At 43.3% G+C, this 23,199-nt stretch overlaps 1 protein-coding gene across 8 annotated transcripts in view; it reads right to left on the bottom strand.

Moving 5' to 3' along the window:
* Positions 1-23,199, bottom strand: part of ADARB2 (adenosine deaminase RNA specific B2 (inactive)) — a 359,347-nt gene that overhangs the window by 211,444 nt on the left and 124,704 nt on the right. For 5 of the 8 annotated variants that reach the window (XM_083579508.1, XM_083579511.1, XM_083579510.1 and 2 more), the window contains exon 2: positions 21,714-21,848. The exons of 2 other annotated variants lie outside the window; for them this stretch is intronic. In XM_083579508.1, coding sequence (XP_083435634.1) covers positions 21,714-21,848 — 135 coding nt within the window. The remainder of the gene's footprint in view (positions 1-21,713; positions 21,849-23,199) is intronic. One more of the 8 variants, XM_083579509.1, reaches the window with a different exon arrangement.

The raw sequence follows: 23,199 nt of genomic DNA, 5'->3' as shown, positions 1-23,199 counted from the left end.
GCAGCTAAGTTCTTTGTAAACAGAAGATACCAAGGGGATGTTGTGCTCCGTTTCCTCAGATTAAATATATCTTGTCCTTAGATTTATACTGACACTTTATGGCTTCTGCAAATGACTGTCTCAGCATCGCAAAGTAATTCTACCCTGTCATATTTGTCTTTGGAAATTGTAACAAATTATGGTGATTTATAACATCAAACTCAAGTCTCCTTTCTCTCTCCCCCCCCCTTCTGCCCCCAGATGGGAATGTTGCCGATGGAAAGATTCTAGGCCATCCATTTATTCTGTGTGGAGGATGACAGTGAAACATGTTTCATCTCTCCTGCGTGACACACTCCTTTCCTGTGAGGGGAACCTGTCAACATAACTCAAGCTGTCAGGGCACCTTTTGCAATGGGGCCTGAAACAAATCTAAAACCTCCACTACCTGCATGCTTACTAATGAGGTGTGGCTGGCTTCTCTCGGATGGCTGGACTCGCCAGATCTCCTTGCCTCTGACCCGGGTGGTCTCTTCACAGTCAATAGAAGTCAAGGCATCATTTGTCTTCCCACTAAGGGCATGTGATGATGAGACGAGAGCACAGAGAGAATTTGTGGGAAGGGAGTGCCAGGAAAAGGCCTTCCTCCAGCTGTTTCTGTTTTTAATCTTTTTGACTGTTTTTATTCATTCAGTCAGTCAGTTTGGAACCTACTTTTTTTCCCTGACCCAGAGCAACAGACAACATGCTTGTAAACAGAAAAATATAATTTAAAATTAAAGCAACAACGAAACCAACAAACCAGACAGATTTAAAGCCCAGAAGTAGCATGGGTCCTTAATTTAACAGTGTGTGGCTCAGAATAATAATAATAATAATAATAATAATAATAATAATAATAATACTCCACTCATCTGACTTGGTTGCCCCAGCCACTCTGGGTGGCTTCCAACAAAAGATAAAAACACAGTGAGACAGCAAACATTAAAATCTTCACTATACAGGGGTGCCTTCAGATGTCTTCTAAAAGTCATAAAGTTTTTTTTATCTCCTTGACATCTAATGGGAGGCCATTCCACAGGGCAGGTGCCACTACCAAGAAGGCCCTCTGGTTCCCTGTAACATGACTTCTCACAATGAAGGTTATTGGAGCTGGACCTGATGATGTAGGTGGAGATGCTCCTTCAGGTATACAGAGTTGAGGCCATTTAGGACAAACTACAGTTGCCAGGATGCTTGTTAGGCTTCTGCAACAAATCTGGCAAGTTTCTCTCTGGAGGGAATTTCATATTCGAGAGGCTACTCTGACAGATCCCAGGTAGCCCAGCGAAAGGCCCACCTTATATTTAGCTGTTTAACAGAAAACCAAAGTCTACAAGGAGAGCAAGCAGAAAACTAATTTGGTGCCCATTTATGAACAAGGATTCAAATTTTTAAAAATCTGCTACACAGGAAGGATTTTTAAGTCCATTTTATGCTGCCGGATATAGCTAAGGAGGTGCATTCAGTAATTTTTTTATCAAGTGATGTTCAAAGTTTTATAGTGTGGATTGACCCATGTTTATTTTTATTGTAAACTGTTTTAAGGGCTTGTTGATCAAAACACAGGACAGATATTCGAGAAATAAACTCAATAAAAATATAGGATTTTTTAAAAAAGTGATGCTAGGATGAGAATGATTTGGATTAATGTTTTTGCAGATTGCATGTTTTAATAATTGGCAGTTTATTCATGGATAGGTTTTGCCATATAAGCTATTTTCATATTTAATTGTGCTTTTGAAAATTTGTGTGAATTCATATTCTCTCCTCCCACGGGAAGAAAAGGACCTTTGCTGATCTCCAGCTAACAAAACAATGCAGAAATAAAAGCAGCCACAACAAGCCTCACAGTATAACAATGGAGAAAAGAACAATGAGAAGCAGCTTGGGACAAAGTTCAACTTTCTCCCCTTTTTGTAATTAGAAGACAAATCAGAGAATCAAGTGGCTAAGAGGCGATAGAGGCAGTGCTCAAAGATAGTGGCAGACAAGTGCCTAAGCTGGAAATGACTCTCGCTCAGCATTGGAAAGTAATTTTCTGAGGTAATTTCCTGCCAGGATCATATAATCCATACTACCACCTACTTGTTCTGCCTACTCGTTCCTCTTTACGGATACACCAGGTCTAAACTGAAGTGGAATTGCAAGAACTGGCATTTCTAAGCAATGTGGTAAGGCTTACAATGGGCGCCTACACTCATTCATTCATTCTAGCACGCATTTTTGCTGAATTCTGATTTTGGAGTTTTAACTAGGGATGGACAAATCAGTCAGTTTGTGTTTCTCTAATCCTCCACATGTCCACATCAGGGTAGTGTTGTTGTTTTTTATAAACCCTTGTGGAAATTCTTCAGCATTTTAGTGTGAATTTTTCCTAATAGACACCTTTGTATATGCGGTGTTGCCTCATTTTTGCCAAGCAGTTTAATATTATGCTTTGCTAGCTATTTCCACATACATTTTTAATGCATGCTTTACCCCATTATATGCATTTTTGTACATAATACTTGGCCAGGAAGCTGCACTGCAAATTCAGATTTCGAAAGGCGGCTGTGCTTCACTTCTTGTCTTGTTTCAGAGATTGAGGGTTGGGTAGGTTCACTTTTAAATACAAACTAAATCAAATTTCTGTCCCATCCCTAGTTTTAGCTGACTTTTAAAAAAAAAAAAATTCTCCCTGTATTGAGTCACTAGTACGCTTCCTGGAGAAGGCTGAAATTAAGTGGTATATAATTGAAGTAAGTAAGTAAGTAAGTAAGTAAGTAAGTAAGTAAGTAAGTGAAACTGAGGCGCCAATACTTTGGCCACCTCATGAGAAGAGAAGACTTCCTGGAAAAGACCCTGATGTTGGGAAAGATGGAGGGCACAAGGAGAAGGGGACGACAGAGGACAAGATGGTTGGACAGTGTTCTCAAAGCTACCGGCATGAGTTTGACCAAACTGCGGGAGGCAGTGGAAGACAGGAGTGCCTGGCGTGCTCTGGTCCATGGGGTCACAAAGAGTCGGACATGACTAAACGACTAAACAACAACAACAAGTAAGTAAGTAAGTAAGTAAGTAAGTAAGTAAGTAAATCAAATTTGGGGCTATGGCAGAAACTGATGATTTGGGGCTATGGCAGAAACTCTTGATTTGCGGGTGCCTCTGGCACATTAGAAGAACCTTGGTGGATCAGTTCAAAGGCCCCTTAAATTCAGCACTCTGTTCTTACAGTGGCCAACCAGATGCCTATATGAAGTTTGCAAGCAGGAACTGAACACAACAGCACACCCCACTTGGATCCCCCTGTTTTTGGAGAGACACAGCCTCCAATGGAAGAGGGAGATCATAGCATGACACTTCTTGCTCCTTGACCCACCCAGGACACTGAGCCCATCAGCAAAGACAACTACAAACTTGCCCTAAAATAAGGGTTCTGAGCTGGCTTAAGAGGCAGTAGTAAGACAGGTAGCTACTAGAAGCATGGCTTTTTGGGTAGTGGAGCTGGACTGTTACAAACCAGCCCCATGAAATGCCCTTCAAGTGAGTTTTGACATTGTATTCCTTCATGAATTCGCCTACAAGTTGACCATTGTTATGTTGTGGTTTGTTGATATTCCATTTTTTTGTTTGGTATAGAGCAGTGGTGGCCACACTTGTCCCTCCAGCTGTTTTGGGACTACAACTCCCATCATCCCTAGCTAATGGGACCAGTGGTCAGGGATGGTGGGAATTGTAGTCCCCAAACAGCTGGAGGGCCAAGTTTGGCCATCTCTGGTATAGAGGCTCCCTAGGCAGTGAAACTCGGGACGCAGGTGGTGCTGTGGGTTAAACCGCATAGCCTAGGGCTTGCTGATCAGAAGGTTGGAGGTTCGAATCCCCACAACGGGATGAGCTCCCGTTGCTCGGTCCCTGCTCCTGCCAACCTAGCAGTTCAAAAGCACGAAGTGCAAGTAGATAAATAGGTACCACTCCAGCGGGAAGGTAAACGGCATTTCCGTGTGCTGCTCTGGTTCACCAGAAGCGGCTTAGTCATGCTGGCCACATGACCTGGAAACTGTACGCCGGCTCCCTCGGCCAATAAAGTGAGATGAGCACTGCAACCCCAGAGTTAGCCACGACTGGACCTAATGGTCAGGAGTCCCTTTACCTTTACCTTAAATGGCAGTGAAAAATGTATTAATGGAAATGACAAACCAACTTAACTATTATGGAAAGGTACATTCTTCATTTCCTGCATATAAACCTGACAGAATAGAAAAGTTTTCAGAAGGGGTTTAAAACTTGAAACAGAAGGTGCCTGCTGAATCACTGTTGGCAGAGTATTCCAACAGAGCCTAGAAGCCAGGTCCTAGGGGCTGAGGTCCCTTCACCCTCCCAATAAAATATTTGAGGCCCTCCACCAAAATTGATGGGCACTGCCATTCAAATTGTGTGTGTGTGTGTGCCATGTCATGTGGTCAGTTACATGGGGCAGGACTTACCTGGGCCCCCCAAACATTTTATTCAAGTTGGCACCCCTGCAAAAGAGTATTGGAGTACTCCAATATATTACTAATTTACATACTTGGGCTGCAATTCTGTATACACTTATCTGGCAGTCAAGCCCATTTGACTCAATGGGCCTTACTTATGAGTAGCTGCATGTGTAGGATTGCTCTGTAGGAGAATCTATCTTTCTGGCTTCCTTTCTATGATTACTAGCATGCACACTTCACTACCGCTCTGCTCTTGGGGTGCTTAACGTTTCCAAAGACAAATTCACTTTTTTATCTCTCTCTGTTTTTCTCTCTCTTCTAGGGTGTGGAAAATATAATGATGTTAGGGTGAAATGGGCGTGCATAACTCCTTCCACCAGTCCTCCCTGGCCAAACCTAGCAGACAAAAAAAATAAAAAAATATTATCCTCCCTCCTCAAAATTGGCACAGATTTGATACATTCTGTAGCCTGTTAGTTTAGCTCATATACCAACTGGCCAACAAAAGGATTGCTTATTGCCTACAGCTGTGGGAAGTGGAAAAGGCTGAAGGATTTTAACAGCTATCAGAGGAAATTTCTCTCTCTCTCTCCTACATTCTCTTTGGCAGCCTAGGTTCCGTTAAAACAGAAAGCAAAGGAACCATAACCTCAAACATCTAGCAACTGTGGTTGATGTAAATGTGTCAAGTATTAAATGTATCCCTGTATTTTAGCCTGGGAAGGAGACAGCCTCCGTCATTCTGCTATATAGCAGTTATAACCATAATGACACCAGCAGCATTCAAGACGGCTGCCTCTGATATCTTGTGGCAGCTGCTTATTTATTATCAGCATCACAGCAAGGGGAGCAAAAAATGAAAGCCACCGAAGAGCACACTCTGAGCCCCCAATTCTTCTGAATGCAATCTTCCACGGGAGTAAAGCTAATAGATTTAGGACAGAGGCGCCCAAAAGCCCACGCGCTGAAGGCTCCGGTTTGGTGTGGCATTTGAAAAGTCCAAATATGCTGCCAAAGATTCAGCTGCCATGTTGGATGCTGACATCATCTTCATGTACTATCCTGTGCAGCACTGACCCACCCTCATGGTGGTGAGATGTTATGGACTGACTGGACACAGAGGAATGATGGGAGGCAGCAGCTGGGGAACCCCCCAAGGGAAGAAGGTTCAGAGCCCAGGGATTGGTGGTGGGCTGACAGTGAGTGGTCAGAGGGAGAAGACTGGGGGTAGGAGATATTGGAAGCAGTTACAGGGTTTACTGAGCAGGGGAGAGTCTGTGGCAGAGAGGAGCCCAGAAGCAAAAATAGGAGAGGAGGGGGACCAAGAGGCTGAGATGAATCAGGCTGGTGAAGAAGCCAGGGTGTCTCCTCTTCCTGCTGCAACAAGCTCCCCACCCCTCCGGTCTCCCAGGACCAGAAGAGGGATGAAAAGGGAGAAGCAGAGACAAACACATCAGTGTAGTCTCAGATTGCTTGGGAATGACCTGGGGGATGAAGAGAATTAGGCAGCTTTGGAAAAGCGGGGACCTTGAACCCCTGCAACTATAGGGGCAAGACCTACTGGGAAGAGTTGCTGTGCTCATTAGGCCTGGCTCCCATGAGCAGGCCCTGCTTCTTCCAATAAAGAGTTAACATCATGTACTCTGTGTGATTTATTGCTGGCTGGCTCCCTGACACAGGGTAGTGCTGTGTTGCCAACCTCCTGACAGTGGTGTCACTGGCATTTATTAAGATGGCGCAGGGTTGGAAAGGGTCAGCGTTGGCAAAGTGGTGGAGTCAATCCAGTGCTCTTGCTGGTGGACCTGTGCAGCCTCAACCTTGCCACTGCCCATGCACACCACTACCATGAAAGCACGGCTACAGTGGACCCCAACAGAGATGGCAGAGAGTGGCAGCAGTCTGGGGCCCAAGTTGGCGCCTCTGCAAATGGCACTGAGAAGGCCTCGTCATGGATCCCTGCCAACTAGACAACCATTGGTGGCAGCTCCTCAGACCAGAGGTTGCCCACCCCTATTCCATGTGAACAAAAGTTCCCATGCTTTCCTCATCTTTGCATAGTTAAGCAACCTATGAATTGGCTTTCTTCTACCCTTTCTCAGTGCAATTTATTTTTTAATCTGCTGTGTCAGATATGCAGAACAGGTCAAGAAACAAAGCTATTAGGGCAGAACTACATGCAACATATATGAATCTCCAGCTTCTGACATTCCTCAGGAAAGTGCTAGGCCTCACATAAATAGGCCTATAAAGCAATCCACAGAATTATACAATTCTTTGTCAGAGCTACATTGAGAAAGCAATCAGAAGAATTTCTGCTCTTTTATACAGCTTGGAAGATTTATATATATATTTTGCAGCTGACAAGTGAACAAAAACTAATAAGTGAATAGCACTATCTTGCCCAGAAGCCAAGCAAATAATTAGAGGTTTAACAGCCTGCCTTTAATCTGAGCACAGGCAAATACTAGACTTTGTGTGTTGTTTAGGGACCATGTCACACCTGCTCTAAAGGAATGATCCTAGACCAGTTCAAGATGACATATATATTCAAGACTGATTAGAGATGGGTGAGCTTCTCAAAAACTCTGCCTGCTTTAACTCAAAATGTTTCTAAGCTCCCAACATCTGAAAATACATTCCCCATCTGCTAGAGGTGACAGAGGCAGCAGGAATAGATGGTGGTAGCCAGGAACTCTTCCTGAACAGTCTTCCCTGCTTGACTGGACCTTAAGACCTGCTCTTCAAGAGTTTAGCTTGCCCGTGACAAGCAGGTCCTTTTTAGTAGTGGTCCCACGTAATGAAATTTCTTTTTTCTTGAAATGTGCTTGGCACTTCCTCTTGATAGTTTAGGAGGGGAGTAAAGAGCCTCTGATCGGACCTCACCTGAAAATTTTGGAGCACTGACACTGACATTTTCTGTCTTCTTATCTTCTACCTGCTCGTAGCAGTTTTAATTGCGCCTTGAACTGAACATTGCTGTTTTATCAGCATTTTGGACTCTTTGAGAACCATTACGGTTGAAAATTGGTGTACACATATGGTAAAGAGGCAAATAAAGCCATTTTGATGACAACATTAGAATTTTTAAAAAACACCTCAGATGAGGAAACACATATGTCAGTGAAGCTTCCCTGTGCTTGTAGTGGCTTTAGAATCTGACAGCTAGCACAAGTAGCCATAGTTAGAGAGCCATTTTCCAGTCCATACTCCAAGATCCCAGAAGACAGTCCTGACAATTATGCTATTCGCTTGTCCTTTCTTCCATGGGGAATTTGTGTGTGTGTGCTGTTGTGAAGGTGAGTATGCCACGCCAAGCAGGGCCTTTTAGTTAGGAGTAGTAGAAAAAGTAGTTTTGGAACTAAATAATTGCGTCTGTTTCTGAGGAGCATTACGGTCACTGGTACAATGCATGTATCAGCTTGATTTGAATGATACCACCACCCAATTTAATGTCGCCTCTCCCAGGTTTCAGCTTTGCCCTGTCCTAGATTTAGGTTCAGAGGCAGGGAAAAAAAATGTGGGTCTCGTTTGCCAATCACCAAAATGATTAATTTCCCCATGGCCATCACTTCTGAAAAACTGAGAAACAAGGCAGAAGAGGTCAAATTTTAAGCAATCCAATTATTTTTCTTGAAATAAAATTAGAGGCAAACCAGAGTTTCAGTGCAACTCCATATTAGTACCCAATGCATAAATCATGATTAATGGCACTGTAATGAGCACAAAATGAATTAATGATGACTGGCCACTTATTTTAAAATTATTCACATTCTTTATGCTTCATCTTATCCTGCTGACAGGCTCTAGGCATAGGCTATATCCTTCAAGGGGCGGGGGAAGTTACATTCAACTTTTCCTTTTTTAAACACCCACCCACCCCACAACTATGGAAGCTGAAATTTATCAATGGTCATTATGCTAAAACAGTCGTTTTTGAAACTTTGGGAACTCTTTTCTCATCAATTCCTCTGCTTAGGAACCTCTCGGCATTGCATCTTAGAAGCTGGTGCACATTCTAGGGTGCACACGGGATGCTATTTAGTTAGTTATGTATCTGTTAAAATCATTACAAACATCCAAGAGTCCCAAGCTTGCGGAATATAATGCAACACTCAAATGTTAAGTAAGGTAACTGGGGATAGCCTGAATAAACCAATTTTTTTTAGCATTCTCGGGAAGCCGCCTACTGCAGGTGCCTCCCATATAGCGTGGGAAGAGCAATGCAAAGACTGGGTGCCACTAAAGGATGTTTACATGCCAAGACTCCTGGGGGCATCAGATGTGGGACAGGCATGTTCTTGGTCTGCATCATGCGCAAGGGAGCAATCAAACCAGAGTATTATCCACTCCCGCCCAATGTTGTTCTTATTATGAGGAGCCAGTCTGCTGCAGCAGATAAGAGTGCAGGAGCTGGGAGACCAGGCTTCAAAGCGTTCGCGAGGCTACAGATTCACTGGGTGCCCTTCAAGTCGCTCAGCTCTCCCTCTGAAAAATGGCACTGGATGCGCCGCGTGCTGCAGAGTTGCTACAAGGGAAAACAAGGTCAAGGCGGTAAAGCACACTTAAAATAATATACAATAAAAACGCCACTTTGTTTTGATCATGTTGCCTTTTCATGTCCTGGGTACGTTTCCAAACCTGCGACTGATATTTAGGGGCCTTATTAACACCAGGAAGAAAGCAAAGCTCCAGGGATGGCAGTGGTGTAAAATACCTAATAAAGTTGCACCGATGTTCCATCTGTGTTCATTTCGTCGCCAGGAAATGGGAACAAGAGCTTAGCGACAGCCCGCCTGGAGTCATAACCTCTGTGAAATCCTAATGCTCCCTTTCTTACAAAATTCTTCGGGGTCGGGAGAAATCCATAATACGGAATCCATTACGGAGTAACTAAAAGGGATCCATAAATGTATTATGTATGTAATTTTGCTCCCTGTAAGGATCTGAGTGTAACCGTCACTTTAGAAAACCATAGCCTTCGGGCTAGAGAAATGAGAGCCACAAATCAAGCAGCAAAGCAGTAAAAAAAGATTAATACGTCATACTATACTGGTGGGCAGATGATGTTCAGACGCTGGTCTTAAATGGACCCAGCAGGCTCTTAGAAGACGACTAAGTTCCCACATTTTTCCCCTTTTGGTGACAAAATGATACTGATTTGTCACAAAGTTCCCTCCATTATTGAATGCTAACTGCTAGCACTGCTTTTTCAGGTAATGATACTCATTCCTGACAAAGTCCACAAAAAGCAAGGCGTTTCCTCGCCGTTCTTAATTCGCTCCATCAGCCCTCCGGATTGCAGGGATGAAAATGCCCATGCTGTGAAAATGTTCCAGAGTTCAACATCTCCCAACACAATGGCATTGAGTTAAGTATGGGGTTTTTTACTTTGCCCTGAATTTTCTGCTTATGGCCAAAATGCCGAGGTTACGATTTTGCAACCAGTTAATACATTGTGCCTGATAAAATCTTACTGAGTTGAAAAAATGTTTAGAACGACAATTGGTAAAAAGCCGGAAGCATTCCTTTTAGGAATCGAAACAAATGACACCCCCAAAGACATGAAGAGAATTTTTTTTACATGCAACAGCCACCGCAAGGTTATTGGTTGCTGAAAATTGGAAATCAGAAGAAGTGCCATTAGTGACAGACTGGCAACATAATTCTTTTGAAATGATTGAATTAGCAAAAATGATGGCAACAATTAGAATGCAATCTAACCAAAATCTCAAACAGGAATGGAAGTGTGTAGAAGAATACATGACCAAAAGATGCTCCAGCAAAAATGTATTGATATGCATAGACTGATTTCACAAAGTTAAGTTAAACAGATATACAAGAATGTATGTTTAATTATTAAGATACAAAAATACAATAATAAAGTTATAAAATAAAAACAAGGAAGTCACGCATGGGTGGAGGGAAGACATAGGGCAAGAAATAAGAAGAAAATAAGAAAGAACTAAATGTTGGTACATGAGGAAATGTGAAAATGTGAATTTACAAATATATGTATATGTATCGCAACATAAAGAAAGATATATGTATCGCAACATAAAGAAAGAAAGAAAGAAAGAAAGAAAGAAAGAAAGAAAGAAAGAAAGAAAAAGAAAGAAAGAAAGAAAGATATAGATGATAGATAGATAGATAGATGATAGAAAGAAAGAAAGAAAGTAAGAAAGAAAGAAAGAAAGAAAGAAAGAATCTTACTGAGTTGTGATGGCGCTGACAAACATACAACAGGAATCAGGACTGCGGACATAAAAAAGTTAGTCTTAATAGAATTGCTGGTGTTAGTAATTTGAGGCATCTGAAATGTACTGTGTTTATGTGTGTGTGTGTGTGTTTTAACCATTTCCCCCAAGCCGAAAAAGGAAGCTCCAGAGGCAGCTGCAAATGGAGGACATGATTTTAAGGGAAATGCACGAGAGACTCACGGCATAATCATGGTATCTGTAGATCTGAAACTGGTGGCCATGACTACCTTAGCTTCACTGATTTCAGTATGTCTGCTCTGAGCAGCCTTTAGCAAGGTACAACCCTGGGTCTGGGGTGAATCAGGCAAGCTTCTGGAGAGACAATGCTATGATGATTATGATTATATAGAATAACTGAAACTACAAAATTAAAATCATGGCACAATACAGGAAGCACAATACCAGGGACTACTAGATCCCACGGCACATTTATGTCCCCAAAGTCTAGGCCAGGGGTTGGCAAAGTTTTCGTGGCTTGGGCCAGTTCACAGTCCCGCAGACGCCGCTGTGGGCCGGAGTGCTCAGATGCACACAAGCACGCGCAAACACTATTTCCGGTGCTCCTTCCAGTGCGGAGGAGGTGTGCACAGCTTCCCATTGGCTGCAGGAGCTTCCTGCAGCCAATGGAAAGCCGGCCAGCGTTGCAGAAGGCAGTCCCCGCTCTGCTCCGCGCCGGTTTAGTGCGGCACACAGGAGCCGACCGAGCGGGCGGCGGGGGCCCATGGGCCTTAGGTTGCCGACCCCTGGTCTAGGCAAACAAATATGTATTTTAAAAAGGTAAAGGGACCCCTGACCATTAGGCCCAGTCGTGACCGACTCTGGGGTTGGGGCGCTCATCTCGCTTTATTGGCTGAGGGAGCTGGCATACAGCTTCCGGGTCATGTGGCCAGCATGACTAAGCCGCTTCTGGCGAACCAGAGCAGCGCACGGAAACGCCGTTTACCTTCTCGCCGGAGCAGTTTGACGTGCTTTCAAACTGCTAGGTTGGCAGGAGCAGGGACCAAGCAACGAGAGCTCACCCTGTTGCGGGGATTCGAACCGCCGACCTTCTCATCGGCAAGTCCTAGGCTCTGTGGTTTAACCCACAGCGCCACCCATTGAGAGCTAAAAATTCACAGCACAGATCTTTCATGATCCTGGGATCAGTTGCCCTTTCTTCAGGGGAATTGTACCCAAAAGGGGAGCTTCACCCAAAAGCACATTTGCAAAAGGAACCTGTGGTCGCAATGTACCAGCAACATGATGCTGCCATATTGCCACCCAGCAAGTCAGAGGATATTGTTGGACTTCAACCGCCATCAGCCTCAGCCAGCAGGGTCAATGGTCAGGGGTGATGGGAGTTTTAGTCCAACAACATTGGAGGGCCGCTGTAGTTAAGGGTTCCCAGGTAAGCCAACAGTTCACCTGTGCTGTGACTCAAGCCCACCCTTGTAGCTAGAAGCCCTTCCCCTTTATTTCAGCCAATTTGGGGAGTTGGGTTGGTTGCAGTTACTCGTGGATGAGCAAAGAAGTGGCCCAAAATATTGTTGTGCCTGAATGGGAAAATGCAAATGGCACCCTGCGTAGCAGGAAAAGATGCATGAGTGAACAAAGCAAAAGATAAATGTGCTATCACTTCATGATAGGTCTGGACCTCTTTGTCCTTCTAGTGCTCAGAGGCATTCACACAGAGTGTAACTTTCACATTGCGTCCAAGGGATGGATTCTAGGTTCTGGTTCTGGCCCGGGTGAGTTTTGGTCCCAAATTAAACCCCGACTTCTGGTGATTATTATTGACAACCATCTCATTAATGTTGGTAAGCCTCATGCCCAGTGTTCCGAAGCCTGAGTCCCTGTATCGTAATTACTAATAAAAAGGAATACAAGAAGGAGCACAGGGCAGCCGTAATAGACCTGCCAATCACATGCCTGCACTTTAGGCCCTGAACATTTATTCTGTGTTGCTCAGAAACACCCCAAGCAGAGCAGCTAATGTTTACCTTCATACCAATTATTCCCAAGAGAAACACAAGGACATTTCTACCTACAGGCCCAGAAATGCACCATAAATTCACAAAAAAGGACAGCTGTGCCAGGTAAGGAATGGGGGAAAGAAAATAAATGATACATTATATTAAAAAAGGCTCTTGCGGTGGAGAAATCCATTGGTTGTTTTAATCTCCTTCAGTCCCTGATCCCACAGAAACTATTAAATAGGATATTTAAAGTCACTTAGAAGAACAATAATTTAGAAAAAAATGTCAGTTCATTAGGGCCAGTGCTGTGGATCATAACTGGCAGAAGAAAGTCAAATCGTGTTTACCTGTAGTTAGGGATGGAGGAGCAATTTGATTCAGTTTGCATTTAAACTGGGTGTAGTCCTTATTTCTTCTCTCACTCCCATAACCCCCCCCCCCAAATCTACACAGAGCATAGTTGAGAAAAGTAAAAGAATTAACTATAGTGATGAAAGGCAGTTATAAACAATCTTTTAAACCTCACATGTATTGAAATCTACCAGAATACAGTGATAAAAATAGCTGCTGCTGTGTGTGGACCTGTTCAGCAAATGACAGAAGAAGACATTGCTAAGATAATTTGGGTATTTGAACAGGAAGATGAGTTAGAGGTACGGATTATTTGGATTTATAAACCAATTACAATCTGAAAGATCTCAAAGCAGTTTATAATAGGTTATGTATACATAGAAGAAGTACAATAAAAGCTTATCAACTGCTTCACATAACAAAATACATAAACGATATTCATATGCTTAAATTTTGTACATATACATATAATCAATGGAGAAGGAATTCATTTGGTCTCCTTTTCACAGTGGACTGACTTAATTTGATGGTCATGACCCTACTAACTCAACACCCTTCCCATCGAATTCTGCATATCTCTGGATTATGCAATGAAGTTTCAATGTGCAAAAAATATGCATATTTACAGGGAAAAAAGAAAAACATATTTAGGGGAAATACATACAAAAATGTATGCAACAATGCATACTATTTAAATGTGAACTTTCATGAATTCTTTCCTCTTCCCCCACCCCCCAAAAAATCAAGACAGGGAACTATGAAAGTCAAGAAAAATGGAATGGGATGGACTTAGGGTGATCTGCCCTACTCAAATTACAGGTAGAGATGAATGTATTTGTTAATGTTGGTTTCTTATTTTTCCAGTCTTAAATTCAGTTATCCACCTTTTCATGTCAATTTGCAATTTTTTGTGACTTGTTTTTAAATCTTCATGAAAGTCCACCAGCATTTTAGTGCAAATTTACCCTAATATGTTTTATGCAATTTTGTCTAATATGTACAATATGCAAGCAACTTGGTCTCATGGAATGCATTTTATATGTTATTTTCACTAATATGTGCATTTTTATGCACACTTTGCCATATGCATTTTTGTAGACATTTAGTCACATTTGGTAGGTGCGCCTAAACTCCACGTGTTGATCATTGTGTGTGTCTGCATTTGGCCCTAACATGTGAGCTCAAACTGTACAATCACAGCACCATAAAGCACAATGTATATAACTCAGATCGTTTGGGACCAGACACATAGGTCCCACTGCAAATGTGGCCATATATAAGAAACAAATGTCTGTATAATACAAACACACACATGTGGATAGCAGCATTATATGATCTAGTCAGTAGATGGCATTAGACTTATTTGCATCTGGGAGCAGACATGGTTTTCCTGTTCCTGTTCTGTCCTTGCCTAGCTGCCTGCTGTGTCCTCAAAGTCCTTCATTAAATTTATCAACATCTACCTCAATTTGCTAACAGGTTTGTTTCTGTAAAGCTGCAGGAAGAGATTGTTTGAGGTTTCTGTTGGATCAGAAGCCATCTCAATTAAGTACCAACCAACCAACCCACCCCGGAATATACACAAACACACACACACACACACACACACACACACACACACACACACATTAATGGTAAGTAAGGCCCTCCATTAAACTACAGATGATATTCAACCCATGTCAGGAACTTGTAAAGCAAATAACACTGTTGCTAGATGCATTTCTGGGAAAGGGTTTGGCATCCATCCCAATGTCGTTTATTACTCCACAGAAAGCAGCTGGAAAGGATAGCAATGCCAGTCATTGATTAAAAAATAAATGTCAGCTTACACTGTGATCTGCTGTAATAAACAGACAACAGTGTCCGTAGGTATTTCATTCAAAAGGCAAGAAAACATTGCTCATCCTTTTAATTAGTACGCGTTGCATGAGGTGGAGAAACTATTTGCATGCCACAAACCCCACTACAGCGGTACCTTGGTTCTCAAATGCCTTGGTACTCAAACAGCTTGGAACCCAAACACTGCAAACCCAGAAGTAAGTGTTCCAGTTTGCGAACATTTTTCGGAAGCCGAATGTTCTCCGTTTTGAGTGTTATGCTTCCGATTTGAGTGCCACGCTTCTGTTTTGAGTGTTACACTGAGGTCTGTCTGTTTTTGCTATTTATTTTGCGTTTTTTGTGTGTGGCTCTTTTTGTGTGTGACTGTGTAGAACCCATTTCAGCTACTGATTGATTGTGTGACTGCAGTACATTGTTTATTGCTTTCATTTTATGAATCAATGGTCTCTTTAGATAGTAAAATTCATGTTAAATGGCTGTTTTAGGGGTTGTTTTTAAAAGTTTGGAACAGATTAATCCATTTTGCATTACTTTCTATGGGAAAGCGCGCCTTGGTTTTGAAACGCTTTGGTTTTGGAATGGATTTCTGGAACGGATTAAGTTTCAGAACCAAGATACCACTGTACTCCCAAGGGACTGCCAAATTATTCTTGGGTACATTCTCCAGATGAGAAAACTGAGCAGGTATTCAGGTAGCAAAGGAAAGCTGAAGTTCTCTGCTGGTGCCCCTTAAAACATGCTGTACCGAATCCAGTGGATACCAGAGCTAGCTTACAGGGTGGGTTACATCTGGGCCAGCATTTGCACCCAGCACCCTTGAGGAGCTGGCGGTATTGGCAGAGGAGCTCATTCCTTCTGTGGCTACTGGTCTTTCTTGCCAGAGGCTAGACCTTCCACACCCAAAGCACGTCCACATATACCACCGAGGCATGAACTTGCTGCACTTCCAGATTGCAGTATACTGTGGATTCCTCACTGCTCACAAATGTAGGTTTATCACAGTGCTCACACAGCACTGTCCTCAACAAAATGCCTAAAAGATCACCGCACCTCACCTCCTACAGACCCAACCCCTCCTCATTTCCCCACATACCCAAATGACCACTGTGTCCTGCAGGAGAGGGCATTCTGCAGATACCATCCTATCATTAAACACAACATTAAAAACTCATGCACCTGCCAGCGCAAGAGCCATTGTGCTAGCAGACAGAGAATGATGAATGTAGCCCATACAGGCAATGACCAATCAAAATGTGTAACCGAGACCATTGCGCTGAACCCGGAAGTGACTTTAAAAATGGCAAAAATGGCCTTAACAGAGCCCAGAAAGGACAGAAAAGGTGCGAATACAACACTTAGTAATCCCAGGAGCCCTTGTGTCGACCGCTGAGGCCTGTGGAGAATTAGAGTTTGAGTAAAAAGGTTTGGAGGGAGTGATTGTGGTGGAGTTTGGTGCAGTTTGGCAGTCAGTCTGGTAAGTGCTGCTGGTTTTTAACATAGTTTTTCAAGGGTTTCCAGAGATTTAGAATGTGTTTTCAGGCTTTTCCAACTGTGTTTCGAATATATGCAATTTCACTTAAACGCACGGTGCCTCGGAATGTAACCCCCGCATAGATGGGGGGGCTGCCTAGATACATAAAGAAAGCATGTTGTGAACACCAGCACTGTAGCTATAAAATGCATGTTAATGGGCACATGTGGAAGAAGCACACTTTTAACAAATCCGAACACGGCCATAAATTACCCTTCTGTCCTGTTTTTCCTTTGTGTATTATTTGAATCAGGACTTACATATCATGGAACAACTATATGGCAAGCCACACTCCTTCTTCTCCCTTCCACTCATTTCAGATTTACCAGACTATTTTGCAGATCAGTCGGACTGGCCGAATACCATATGGGGGCTCCCTTAGCTGCTAAGGGGGGACTCTGTCACAAATCAGTAATAGTGGTGTTCGTTCAATTCCAAGAGGAAAGGCAGCATGAAAAGCTAGGTTGGCAGATTTATTGATTACATTTCACCAGTGACCAGCAAGAGGCAAGCACTCTGAAAAATCCCCAAAGGTGATCATTAGCACTGAGTAACTGTCACTAAACATTAACACCAGCAGCAGACTGGAGCAAAGGGAAAAAAGCACAATACTTTAAAGTCAAGACCCGAGTGGCACAGCCAGCAGTGCAGCCAGAAAGGGAGGGGAAGGGAAATTCCACTTGCATTAACGCTGCTATGGGAGACGATGGAAGCACAATGACAGATGCGTAAGAGAGATCTTGCAAAACCCTCCCATTTAGCATTGCTGTATAGATCAGGCCTGCACAACTCGTGACCACCAGAGAGGGAGGGAGAGAGGGATGGGCAGATCTGTCCATTTCAGTTTCTCTCTGTTTCTCATTTTCCCAGTCTTAAATTCAGGCCCTCATATTTCTACATCAATTCACAGTTTTTTAAAAAAGGCCTCATGAAAATTCACCAGCATTTTAGTGCAAAATTCGTGTGTGCATTTTTTGTAAACAATTTTGCCTATTGTACGCATTTTTGCAAAGCAAGTTCCCCTAATGCAATACATTTTGCATAGTTATATAATTATTAAGCCTACCCGGCCTTGTAATTTTACAATGCACTTTTAATTTTAAAGTTGCTCATTATATCTATATATATATTAAAAATTTATCATGTCTACTTTTTTAAAAAAGTCAGTTGGTTTTATCATTATTTTCTTATGAACAGAAATTTCATTATGAATATGTTATACTGTTTTCTGAAAATGGCTTGAAAATGTTATTAAGTGGTATATAAATCTTTCTGATTAGTTATTATTACTATTAGATGATGATGATTTCTAATAGTGAGGCCAGGGTTGAAGACCTGAGGGACAGATGGAAAGAAGGCAATATTTTCAAATTTGAAATGATGGCAACTGGGCTAATATTCAATATCACCACCTTCAAGTGACCCTGGACGTGCCATTGGTGGCGATACTATTTTGTTTTTCTGCAGCTAGCCCTCTGCCGTGAAGCAGGAGAATTCCCTCACTCTTCCTTTTCGCTGTAGCAGCAGAAACATACCCAGTGCACATGGGAAGTGAGCTAATTTTCTGGCTGTCCCTCCTCTAAACATAATAGTAGATCTGCCGTTGGTGTACATGGGCCATTACTCCTGGCAGGCAGGCAGGAGGGGAAATCAAGGGACTTTAATTTCCCCTTCACCCTCAATAGACATTGCTCAGTCCGCCATATGAAAGTACTTTGTGGGGAGGCCGCTTTGCTCCTCGGAGGGTTGCAGCAGAAGGTTGCACTACATCAGCTTGGCTGGACTTCAAAGTCAACACAGCTATCCTTGAAAAGCGTCCAGCTGCCCAGCAAGAGTCCTTAAGAGGTGAACGTGAGGGTTCATGACTACCGGAAGGAGCGGCGACACAATATCCCTCTTGGCCCGAGACCAAACTGTGGAGTTGTCAAGCTGCGGCACAATTAGGAAATGCAATCCGGACGACGATTGTGCCAGCAGAAAGGTCACGTAGATGCTTCGGCGAGAATAACAGTAAAATGGAAAAGGAGGAGGGTAAGACAAAGGTGCTTGTCAACCAAAACGGCTCAAGCTGAGCCATTTGCTACAGGGAAGGACAACAGCTGTTGCAGCTAAAGCAGGACAGGGGGACTTTTTCCAGGCTGAGGGACACATTCGCTTGGTGGCAACCTTCTGAGGGCTGCTAGTGGGTGGAGTCAGAGAAAGAAGTTAATGCAGCAACACTTGTAAAACTTTATAAGGTACACTGGCAGACCCTTCAAGTGTCCTTATTTCCCCAGGATATTCCTGGAATTACAGAAGCCATCCTTGCTTCTTACTTGATCCCAGAATGTCCTTTCCACACACATCCCTCCAGTGCTGCCGCTGAGCTCAGGGAGAAAGATGAACCCTCATAAAGTGGAACCCTCATAAAGCAGAACCCTCGTATGTGGGGGAAGTAGTTCTCTGCCAAAGCAGAAGAAGAAGAGTTTGGAATTGATATCCCGCTTTATCACTACCCGAAGGAGTCTCAAAGCGGCTAACATTCTCGTTTCCCTTCCTCCCCCACAACAAACACTCTGTGAGGTGAGTGGGGCTGAGAGACTTCAGAGAAGTGTGACTGGCCCAAGGTCACCCAGCAGCTGCACGTGGAGGAGCGGAGACACGAACCCGGTTCCCCAGATTACGAATCTACCGCTCTACCACTACACCACACTGGCTCTCACAGGCGGTCTGCAGAGGCGCCTCTCAGAGCACAGGCGGTTGATGTATGTGGCAATCTGGCTGGCCTCTCTCTGCCACCACTGATGCTGCCACCATCATGGCGGCTAGAGGGGCAGCACGGATGAAGAAATCAAGGGAAGGGAGCGAGCAGCTGCCAGGTTGGGGCTGTGGCTGGGGAGGCAGCCAGCTGACCATACAGTGGTACCTCAGGTTAAGAACTTAATTTGTTCTGGAAGTCCGTTCTTAACCTGAAACTGTTCTTAATCTGAGGTACCACTTTAGCTAATGGGGCCTCCCACTGCCGCCGCACATTTCTGTTCTCATCCTGAAGCAAAGTTCTTAACCCGAGGTAATATTTCTGGGTTAGCGGAGTCTGTAACCTGAAACGTCTGTAACCTGAAGCGTCTGTAACCCGAGGTACCACTGTATGCTTTTTATTGCCGATTTTAGTTAGTTAGCTCTGGACAGTGGTTGGTTTTTACTCTGTTTGATTTTTAGAGATTCTTGTTTGCTTTTTTGGTTTTCAATTTTTAGCACAAGCTGCCTAGGGGATATTGCTAGCTGGGTGTCCAACTTTTTCCTTTGCGGAAGAGACTGCCTTAAGGAAAAATGACTGAAAACTTTACAAGGAACTTAAGCTTTCAAGAAGAACAGACTCAAAGAACCTAGCGTCTAAATTGAAGCGTCTTGTTAATTTTCTTCTATTGCTAGATGTGATTCCTCACCACCTTATGCAGCCTTAAGATGCTCTAGGAACCCCCTCTTTGCAAAATAAGAATAACAACTAGAGCAATGTCATCCATAATGAGGGCAATACCTTAGTAGTGAAAACTTTTTTTTTTAAAGATGTCTTTTGAAGGAGGAAGGTGGGGGAAGCTACGACCAAACACCACAATTTACAACACTTTGCGGATACTGACTTCCCCCTATATTTCCATACAGTTCTGAGATATTGGCAATTATTATTTAAGTCAAAAGGGAAAAAGAAGAATAATTTACACCATCCATCATTGTTTCCTTGCATGAATAAATTACAAGACACCGCAGCAAATCAATTGTGGGGAAAGAAACAGCCCATGCCAAACGGTGTGCTTGTGTGTATAATGTCCTTAATGTTTTCCATCCTCATACATCAAAACTACAGACTGAATTTGGCAAACCTGATGCAGGAGAAAGCTCATTATCCCAAGGTCTTGCAGGGCACCTAAAACCTAACTAGGGAGCCAGAGCATGTAATAGAGAAAAACAGGTGCTTCTAATCCCCAAGCATAGACCTCGCAACCTAAGGCGCCTTCTTATCCCTCCCAGGGCTGGCCCTACTATTAGGCAGAGTTAGGCAGCTGCCTCAGGTGGCAGTTGCTGGGGGACAGGAGGGTAGTCACTCAGGATTCTCCCTAAGCTAGACTGCCTTGCACCACCTAAACTAGCTGCTGTTTCCCAGGTCTAGAGAAGGATGCTGTCCCATCCCCACTGCCAAAATATGAGCCAAACACTGGCTGATTCTACATGTGGAAAAAGAGGGAATCTTCTTGTACTTTTTTTTTTTTTTTGCCTCTGGTAGCAAAAGGTCTTGAACTGATCCTGGTCTCTTACCAGCTCCACCTTTCACCAAAGAGTCTCACAGGATATCTAAACGTGTGTGCATCAGAATACCTGAAGTCTCAACCTGAGGCTCAGCTACCAACATCCAACTTTATTCTGGGCTATCACTACTACAGCTCAAGTGCCATCCAGGATTAGTATGCTGCCTTATTCCTGATCATACTGTTTGTCCACCTAACCTGGTGTTGTCTACTCTGACTGGTAGCAGATCTGCACGGTTTCAGAGAATGAAAAAGCTTTTCCACCATTACCAGCCAGATTCTTAAAAGAAAGAAAGAAAAAAGATATCCACCCACAACAGGAGATGCAAAGAACCGATTTGGATTTTTGTGCCCGGACCCCAGATTCTCATTTTTTTTCTAGTCTTAAATAAAGTTTTCCACATTCCCACATAAAGTTTGAGATTCTCTCCCCCATCCCCCATAAAAAGCACCTCACCAGTATTATTGTGTGGATTTTTTTTCTAATTTACATTAGGAGATATAAAACTCACATGCAATTTTGCCTAATATATATGTTTTCGCAGAGCATTTTTTTGGTATGATACAATGCATTTTGCGTGCTATTTTGAGAGGGTTGGTCAGTCTGGGCAATACCCTGAATTCCTTCCAATTCTTGGGGTTGTGTATCTCCAAGGGTAGAAGCTTGCCAAACCAGCTGAAGACAGTTGGGGTGTGTAAATATTTGAACAAATCAAGGACATGCTTCCAGTTCATAGCTGTCAACTTTTCCCTTTTCTTGCGAGGAATCCTATTCGGAATAAGGAAAATTCCCTTTAAAAAAGGGAAACGTTCACAGCTATGTTCCAGTTAAGAATGTATCCTCATAGCAACAAAACATCACTCCACACCCCAAATTCCCCTTCCCCTTTTCATTTTTAAAGAAGACCGGTTTCTTTCTTTCTTTTTCATTTCAAGTGAAAGTTAAACACTGATACAGCACTCCGAGAATCAATCAGCTCAAAACATTTTGCCATGTGATGCCCACTTGAAAAACTTACCGTGTGGCGGCTCCAGCCACGTGGTGAGGCGGTTGTCTGTCGCCTCCAGCCACGAGCTGAGCTGAGTGTTACAACGTTCCTGCAAGCGCTGAGACATCCGAGGAATCAGGGTGTGAACCCACCCTGCATTCTCTGCTGTTGGGCAAAAGAAACATTGCTCTTATCAGACTGTTATACAAATCAGCTCAGGAGATGTGTTGATTTCCAGTTTACCTTTCCTTATGTCTCTGTGTCATACCCCCCAATTCATACCCCCATTTCAGTCTTTTTTTTTTTTTTAAAAAAAATCACAGTTGTGTAAGGTATCTATTCTGCATTGCACTTGCAGCAATGAAGCCTCAGACACTCATTGGCTGAGTGCTGTGCAGGGTGGCACAGAAGGCCCAGATGTCTGGGGGAACAAAAGGATTTGCACAGTCCAGCTTCTGTGAGGGAAAGGGAAGGTGTTCCAGTTAGTCCAGTATCAAAGCAAAGCAAGGACAGAGAAGAGGTCCTGAGAGCTAGAGAAGCTAAGGACAGGAAGTCTGATGGCGTGGAAGATGAAAAAAGGAAGGTATAAATGGGCCTGAGAAAGGTGAAAAAAGAACAGTAGGTGGGAGGTGAGACTATATGAGGAGAGAAGCAGAGGAGTCAGGTCACTGAGGTAACCAGGGGCTCATCAGAGAGATGACTGAAGAAATTTCACTTAAGATGATGTTAAACTGTGAGCTACATAGGAGGGAGAGAAGAGTACCGGGGAGGTTGTTCAAGAGGAAGGAAGTGGTGCAAAATAGACAATAACATGAAAAGCAGGAACAGGAAGTTGGGAAAAAGAGGAGTCAAGAAGTATATACAGCTGGGGCAGAACCACACATAGGGTCAATGGACAAGTAGGGCTATGAACTACTGGCAGGCAGGAAGGCAAGGGAGGCTGCCTAGAGGGCATTGGACAGCCACCTAGAGTCTAGATCCTAATAGAAGTGTGTCATCAGTGTCAACACTGTAACCAGGCAACAAGTCCAAGAAGCAGTGAGTTGAGGGACTAAATTTGACTGTAGACTTCTAATTGGCTGCCCTTTCTTGTCAAGAGAGACAGCGAGAAAAAATATATCACCCACTCAGCAAAGCTCTAAAGTAACCTGCCTGAGGTTGGAAGAGGACATTGGGGTGATTCTTTTAGGAACTAAATTAAATGCAACTGTGACTCTAAGCAGTTGGCAGGTTTGATTTGGGATGCAGGGTGCTGCTAGATCATGATAAGCAAATGGTTGGAACCAAAGGGAATTAAAAGACTGCTTTGGTTTAATGGAGTAAATTTCTTTCAGCACTTGAGCCATTGTCAGCACAAGGCAGACAATGTAGTTAACTTTTTAAACTGTAGGTTCCACAAATGCTAAGGGTCAGCTTTGCTGCTACACCAATTTGACATTTGAAAGAAAAAGATGGTGGAGTTATGATTCATCCAGATACTAATAAGGACTCTGACTCAGTTTTGAATGCTGGAGCA

This window comes from Podarcis filfolensis, assembly GCF_964270895.1.
Source record: "Podarcis filfolensis genome assembly, chromosome: 12".
Classification (NCBI taxonomy): Eukaryota; Metazoa; Chordata; class Lepidosauria; order Squamata; family Lacertidae; genus Podarcis; species Podarcis filfolensis.
Note: the sequence above shows the minus strand (reverse complement) of the source record. Positions and strands in the feature narration are given on the sequence as shown.